Raw genomic sequence first — 8,101 nt, 5'->3', positions numbered from 1 at the left:
TAGTTTAGAGGAGATACAGGGGATTTAATAGCAGCCTTCAGCTATCTGAAGTGGGGTTCCAAAGAGGATGAATCGAGACTGTTCTCAGTGGCGGCAGATGACAGAACAAGGAGCAATAGTCTCAAGTTGCAGCAAGGGAAGTTTAGGTTAGATATTAGGAAGAACTTTCTCATGAGGCAGAATGGTGAAGCACCAGAACAGGTCACCCAGAGAGGTTGTGGAATCTCCATCCTTGGAGGTTTTTAAGACCCGGCTAGACAAAAGCTTTTTGAAGATGGTCTTGCTTTGGGCAGGGGGTTGGACAAGATGACCTCCTGAGGTTCCTTCCAGCCCTAATGTTCTATGATTCTACTATTTTCACAGCAGGGGGAAACTTATTAATTGGAAGGGTACATCAACTGATCCCCTGTAATTAGCTCATATGTCTACTCCTATCCCACAGTAACTGCAGTTAAACCACAGTAAGATAATCCAGTTTTATTCAGGGTTAAATCTAACCCAGTTTAAACTTCCTTTTATTGCCGAAGAGAGGACAGATGAAACAGTTCAAGTGGTTGAAATTATAATTCTCCTCTCCCATGCTCTGACTCACTTGCCCATTTCTTCCTTTGTCTGAAAACCAACTAGAATAGGAGATATATGGCTGATTTAAACCATGAAGCTTGCTTTACTGCTTTCTGAGTGTGGCTGCCAGGGCAATTTTTACCTACAAAAGAGAATGCTGTAGCCTGGCTGTTCCAGTGTGTTCAGTACCTAACTTGCCCATCATGGGGTTTTACAGTCATAAGATCAGCTTTAGCAGAATGCCAACACATAGTAGGAAGACAGGGAGAAGCTAGCAGAAAAGCAGTCCCAAGAGGAAGGAGCTAAAAGGCCCCTAATACATGCACCTGATGGGAGAAATGGAAATAAATGTGTTACTTTGCTCAAAGAAGGGCAAGGCAGTCTTACAAAGAAATGATGCTGTGATGCTTTTATAAGAGTGAAGATACATGAATTATATGTGAGATATATTATTCCTGCCACAACCACTTTCTGGCGATATCTCATGATCAAATTTCAGGTTATCAGTCACATAGATTCCAGAAATAGACTGAACAGCAGTTACTTCCTCCTGAGCAACAAGTGGCAATTTACACACCAACAACTTTAGAATCAATTACTCTATTATTTTACAAGCAAAATACTGCAGACTTCTTGGAAACAATCACCATCAGTGGGGACAGGACAAGCAGATGACAATCTACAGACAGTTTCCAACATCTGACCTAGGAATACATTTGCTGAAGTCCCACAGATTTATGAGGATTTGGGGCACAGGAGTGAGAGGACAGATTAAGAAAGGAGAACAGGCATTCAGGATCAGGGTGTTCAGAGGTGACCATGCCCCATCACTATAAGCTTACTATAAAAGCTTCACTTAAGATAAGGAGGCAACAAGGGTATAGAAAGAGAGTCTTGCACACCAGCCCATAGTTGCTTTTGTTGCCAATGATGTACAGTCAGCTCCTGCATTGATGGTTGCACGGTGATGGATCCTGAAGTACTGGGTCTCCAAAGCATAACAAGGTTTGAGTAACATCTCATTGAACTGTGTGTGGTAGGTATGGAGAAGATCTCCCCTGAACAGCATTCTGTTTGCTCCAAGTAGCCCTGCAGGGACTCCCCCAATGGCACATGCACATAGGTGCAATCCAAGCCTAAAGACAGGTTACTTGCTGATAGCACAGCTGGGAAGCAGTCCCATCTCCAGCCCACTGTGTTTCCACTCTCTGCCCCCATGCCCTTCATCCATTATTTGTATTGTTGTATCTGCTCAGGCTTTGGAATTTCATGCTGGAGCTCATCAAATTCTTGTAAGGGATCCAGGGCTGGGCCAGGGATCATCACCGTCTGAAAGACCAAGACATAGGATTAGCCTGGCAGTGAACTGACTACAGGGTGACTCTGCACTCAATAAGCAGAGGGACAGGGACCTCAGTTTCAAGGCAACACAGAAGCAAGCAGAGCATTAGAGCAGTGCACAGCCCTCCCACCAGAAGAGGAAACCACTGTAGTGAGATGCATCCACAGCACTGCTATGGTTCCTTCTCTTTCCTGCAGCAATGGAGAAGGCAAAGCAGCAGCACCCTTGCACCAGTCTGCCTGAATGGAAGAGCACACACCAACTGTAGATGCTTCCTTGGCCTGATGAAGGGTTTTTAAACCCGAAGCTTGCTAAAAAATTTTTTTCCAATATTTAAGTTGGTTTAATAAAAGATACCAGATTCACCCAGAGAACCTTATCTGCCCTCAATCCATGTATTAGCATTTGTCCAACTCTGGAAGCTCCACAGCCCTGGATCCAAATTCCCATGCACCTGGGAAAGCAGACTGCCTGCCACCAGTCAGAAGAACTCTAACAGAGCAAAACATCAGACCCATCTACAATGACAGGAGTGACTAGGCTTGGAGGGGATGTCTTGAAACATGGAGTCCAGTCCCTAGGTAAGCATGTCCTATAATAGCCTCCTGTATGGGCCGTCTCTTGTCCATAAGAGCTGCAGCTTGCAGACAAACCTACCCACATCTCACTGCAGAAAGTTCAGAAAATCCAATATCCCTAGTCAGTCATGCACAAAAGACTGCTCTATCACATGGTTCACAGAGCACAAAACCGCAGGCCTGATCTCAGAGCTATTACCTTAATAACGGGATCCTTTGGTGGAGCCCAGGATGGCACTATCTTGCCATGTATCCGCCAAGAGCCGTAAGGGTTGACCAAGTGCCTCTCAAATACAACGTACTCCAGAACATCTTTTGGCACATCCTCTGCACCATACATTAGCCGTCCAAACCGATCATAAATTGCCAAGGTCTGTAGGGAAAACCAAGAAACTCATCATGTAGACATCCATGCACAACTGGCAAGGAGACACCATGCACACTGAGACTGTACCTGTCGGGTGTGCATGCGCACTGTCACCTGCCCATACAGGTTGCCTTTGTTCACCATGGTGAAATGTCGGATTTGAACGGTCCTCGGAGGCTCCAACGACTCCACAAAGCTCCAACGGATGGTCTTGTATCTGTTCCCATGTACCATTTCCTACCAGAGAGGGAATAAAAAGTCACTGATCAGTGTGAGGATTAGTTGATCAATCATCTCCAGTGGTCATGGGCGAGGTAAGCTCTGCCTCCTTCTATCTTAGAGCTCCTCTTTTGCTCATATGGAGAAGAGGGCAGCAACAGAGAGCAGAAGCATAAGATTCCTAGGCCCTTTAGGAGTGGTGTTGAGTGCTGCTGCATAGCAATCTCACCAGGGCTTCCTAAAGGGCTCTTTGTTTCCCACAGTGATACAAAAAGTATTTCTCTTACTAACCAAGTAAAGGCAGAAAGCAAAGAAGAAGTGCACCATACAGACTAAAGTGAATCAGAGATGCATAAAGCTTTTGTGAGCCACATAGTATCTGAAGAAATGAGCTGCTTATGCATCTCTGATTCAGTTGGTCTATAAAGTGCACATTTACCCTGCCATCTGCCTGACTTCAGATTAAAACAGCTAACAATCTCTCTCTGATCAAGTAAAGAGAAACTTTAAAAGAATACAAGGTTTAAGTTATGTTGTCCCCTACCATTGCTTCAATAGCCTCTCAAGGAAAGGAAAAACTACATGGCTTTCCCAACTGATTCGTTTGTTCTTCTTATCAACCCCTTTGCATCTTCCTAGAGATGGCGCAGGAGATATTCATTGGAAGAAAAATTAACATGGTTTTGTTAGCTTCCTTAACTGACCAAAGAACCCAGTCGTAGTTACTGTGACAGAGCTGAATGAATGGCTGGGTGTTTTGGAGCCTGCTGAAATCAACAGGGAAGCAAGGAGTCCTCTTCATGGGGAGAAGTAAGCCCTACATGTGGGCCCCACAAAAAAAGTCCACTGAACTATCTTTTTAAGAACAAATTCTGGCCTTATAGCAAAGTAGCAACCCTTTAACTCCAATCAGCTTCCAAAGTAGTGCATCTACAAAGACTTTTATGCTTCCCCCTGCAGAAATAAATAAGGAATATATACCATATGCTGTGAAGTATCTATTCTTTAATCCCCAGTTAGAGCTGTGCTTTATCTCATCTCTCTGCCTTTATCAGGGACATTAATAAAAGGAGACAGCTCACTGTTCAGTCATCAAATGGTTTCTAAAGATCCCTTCCCTTTTCAAGGATGTACTAATATCCAGACAAATTATTTACCGGGTAGCAGCGTTCAGTCACCAAAGAATGAAGCTTGTTCTTGTTAAAACTGCAAGTGAAAAATACATCAAGTTACCAAAATGTACATACTGAAAAGAGATCCATTCTGGCAATCTGCCTTTTCCAAAACATCCACCAATAAACGCAAAGGGCTGAGCACTGGACTGTGATTTCAGAGGAAGAGGAAAGTGCAAATTTAAACATGCCTGACAGGCAGCTGTGAAAGAAATGTACCACACTTGACTCAAGTTGCTACACTGATGCTTGAAATTCTAACTAAAATGTAATTCTGAAAGATACTGTGTTGAATCTCTAGAAAGCAGCATATATCAATGTTCCATTGCGATATTTAGGATCAAATCAAGTTTCAGCAACCTGATTTCCAGAGTATCCAAGCAGTTTCATTTCAAATATTTCAGTAGGGTATGCAAGTGCTCAGCACCTCTGGAAAGCAGAGGCAATATGTATTTTCAATTTCCTGTTGGCTGGAATTAAAGTATTTGGCCTGCCACTGTGACTTACACCTCATCTTCTTCCTGGAAGTAGCAGCAAGGAAAGACAGAGCTTAAAAGGAAAACACAAAACTCAGGAGACACTAAGAAACATGAAACAAGAATGCAGGGCAAAGGAAGATCCTTCACATTGACACCAAACATGCAGGAAGAATCTTACTTGGTTAGGCAATTGTGGGCTTCAATAAATATCTCCTGCGCCATCTCTGGGAAGGCTTTGGCGCTGAAGTTGGGATCATATTGTTTCACCGTCCGTACCCTGCAAAGACAAGGGTAGGTAAAGTTTTAAGAGTGTTGCACTTAAACCCACAGAGAACACGGATCTCAAGCAAATACAGTGCCCCAAGCAAATAATAATGCAGAATCCCTCACACCCCTCAGGTTAGACAGCACCACTCAATTTAACCCCAGCTTCCAAGAGAAACTATCAGAAACTCCCTGATACTGTAAGGCAGGGGTTGTCAACCGGGGGTACATATACCTCCAGAAGTACTTGGAAAGGGGCTAGGGGGTATGCATGGGAAGGCGAGAATGGAGCACCACCACCCCATGCCACTGCCTCCGGGGGGGGGGAGGGGGGCGCAGCAAGGGCAGCAGGTCCCCTCTGCAGGCCACACAGGCACCACCCACCTGGCCAGACCCAGGGGGATGTAAGGTACCCTTGTACTCATGAAAAGCTATGACTCAGCTCTGTCCTATGATTTTGAATAACCATTCACCATACGCAACACAACAATACAGCACAGGCTTAGTGGTTTGCCCTACAATTCATGCTCTGAACTCATGTCCATATCAAGGGCATGGACAAATTAACAGCAATAGGAGGCAGGGACTTACGGGGCATCCCACCTACTCCATAACTGTGGGCCTGGTCTTACCCATCAATGATTGAAAATTAAACTGCAGAAGATTGGCCGTACTTCTCTGAGGGATAAGATGCGCCTGTTTAGCTTTCATGTTCTACAGAGCAAAAGCAGGCATATAGATATCTGGCATAGAGCAGCTGACATGCAATAAATCCCCTCCCCAGCACCTTTTAACTCACTGTAATCTTAGGGTTGTTCCATACCCAAAGTTAAGTTTCCCATCAAAGTACTCTACTTTTAAAAGCTGAGGTCACAGGAACTGAAAGGAAAGTAAGAGTAAGGCTGGCGTTGGGGTGAAGCTCCTGGGATTGAGACTCAGGAGGTCTGTGTTCAAATCACACCTCTGCCTCCAGCTCCCTGCCTGACTAAGGAAGTAATTTGCTTTCCTCAAATCTCAGTTCTCCAAAATACATGCTTGTCTGCCTTGTCTATTTAGACTGTAAATTCTTTGGGAGCAGAAATATCCCTAGAATACCTAAAGAAGTAAGGCATCAATCCTGCCTGGGGCCTGTACACTGTTGTATCGCATACAAGAACAGGGAGTCTCATTTGCGTCAATCCTGTCCATCAGGAGACTGAACATCAAAGCAGATGGCAACCTGAGGATAAAATACTTTTTATGAGAAAGCCAATGGCCTCTACACAATTATCTGTTGCCATCACATGACAGCAGCGAACAGTACTGACATGGGACACTTCAAATATTAAAAGAGATAAGATGGAAAATAAAATGGCATATAATTGTTGTAAATACTGAGTGGAACTGCTGGCACCCAGAAGCCACTTGTGAACAGAGCTGGAGATACGCACGCTAATTGTGAAATGGTACTTTGCTTGAGCTGTGTTGTCCTTTGTTTCAGCGTCTCCTTGGACAGGGAAGACAAGCGAGCATCACCTTCAGGAGGGATGTAAGGGTCAAAAATAGAAGCTGTATTGGAAAGAAAGAGAGAGATCAGGAAGAGTACAACACTGCAGCAACAAGTTAAGTTCTTAAAGGAATATTAATTACTGAACAAAACAAATAGATAAAATACTAGACAATTAGGGAGAGATTTATTCCCTCAATATATTTTTATCCCAAATCATAAAGGAAAAGTTAGAAATAAACAGGATTGACAATTTGGAGGATTGAGAAGGGTAACTTCTTACTGGTGGAGTGCCAATTCAAAGCCAGCTCAGGTTCTGAGCTAAGGCTATTGCCATCTGACAGCTCTCTGGTGGCCCGTGTGAAATGTGTTCAGTGAGTGGGTCTCAATCCAAGTTCCACAACATATGGCCTCTTCCCCCAACCAATAAACAACTTGTTGATAGATTAAAAGTGAATGGGTTAGATCAGCAATTCTCAACCAGGGTGCTGTGAATCAAATGTGACTCTTTAAGATTAAAGCAGGGATCGCAAATAAGAATCCATAGTGTCAAAACCATTCTGACTTGCAGTCTTTCTGAAGTGTTTGCAACAGATGAATTTTTCTATTGTTTTTCTGTACTGAAAAAATGAATGAAAACTAAGAGATGGCATTTTCTGAGGGGTGCCTCACACCTACCAAAGGGGCCTCAAGTCTAAAAAGGTTGAGAGCTACTGGGTTAGATATTAGACACTTTGAATCCTGGAGGAAGCCCCCAAAAAAATCAGAATATGTTATGCTGCCGTAGAGAGATTTTTCCATGCCACCACCCATGCTGTTCCCATTCCTTGGGCACAGGATTTCTGTCATCCAGACTAAAAGTCTGGGACTTTCCCTGAGAACTAGCCAGAAGTAAAGCAAAAGGGCTATTCTCCCAAAGGGGGATGTAAAGTGAGCAAACAAAATGAAAAGCCCTTTTTGATGAACTAGATCAATAAAGGTCCTATTTCTGAATAAGATAGGTTATACCCCCACATCCATTATCAAACCCACTAGGAGGATGACCAGTACAATTTTCTGTTACTACCTGTGCAGGCCAGAGTTATTGGGCGTTCCAGTTCCTCATGAGGGATCACAGTCCCTTGTGCTTTGATTTTCCTCTCACGTTCTTGTGGAGTTGTATATTTTGTTTTAGCACGTGGGGGGAAAACAAAACGCTTCTTTGTTCTCACTGGGACCACAAGAGAGGATTGAGCCAGCCGGATAGGACTGAGTAAGGATTCTGCACCCTGAGGAGGAGATACAGATAAAATAAGCATTCAGGCCTTTCCAAGCAGCAAGATGACAAATCCATCCCATCCCAGCAGATCTATCATGGTAAGCCCCAGAGGCTGCCTGGTACAATGCATACTTTTCCACACATTATCACCTTCTGATGACACACAAAGCAAGGTAAGTTCTCAGTGCCTAGCTGTATTACCGCAGGGGGCCTTGCTATCAATAACCATACTAACTGGTTTGTGACCTTATGATCATATGAAAGTAGAGCTGGAAGAAACCTCACAAGGTGATCTAGTCCAGAAGTTCTCAATCTTTTTTGTACCAGGATCCATTTGTAAACATCAATGGCCAGTCCCAACCCAGTGCCCCC

The 8,101-nt window shown here is 43.9% G+C and overlaps 1 protein-coding gene across 2 annotated transcripts in view; it reads right to left on the bottom strand.

Annotated features, from left to right (window-relative positions):
- Window positions 1-981: 981 nt before the first annotated feature.
- The window catches only part of MRPL45 (mitochondrial ribosomal protein L45), an 8,954-nt gene continuing 1,834 nt past the window's right edge, over window positions 982-8,101 (bottom strand). For both annotated transcript variants that reach the window (XM_019550244.1, XM_019550243.1), the window contains exons 2-8: window positions 7,538-7,739; window positions 6,416-6,533; window positions 4,900-4,998; window positions 4,228-4,276; window positions 2,939-3,088; window positions 2,684-2,857; window positions 982-1,893 (exon numbers count right to left, since the gene is read on the bottom strand). In XM_019550244.1, the coding sequence (XP_019405789.1) occupies window positions 1,795-1,893; window positions 2,684-2,857; window positions 2,939-3,088; window positions 4,228-4,276; window positions 4,900-4,998; window positions 6,416-6,533; window positions 7,538-7,739 (891 nt within the window). In that variant the 3' untranslated portion in view covers window positions 982-1,794. The remainder of the gene's footprint in view (window positions 1,894-2,683; window positions 2,858-2,938; window positions 3,089-4,227; window positions 4,277-4,899; window positions 4,999-6,415; window positions 6,534-7,537; window positions 7,740-8,101) is intronic.

This window comes from Crocodylus porosus, unplaced genomic scaffold, assembly GCF_001723895.1.
Source record: "Crocodylus porosus isolate Cpor-Errol unplaced genomic scaffold, CroPor_comp1, whole genome shotgun sequence".
Taxonomy (NCBI): domain Eukaryota; kingdom Metazoa; phylum Chordata; order Crocodylia; family Crocodylidae; genus Crocodylus; species Crocodylus porosus.
The sequence above is the reverse complement of the archived record's forward strand: the minus strand, read 5'-3'. Positions and strand labels throughout refer to the sequence as shown.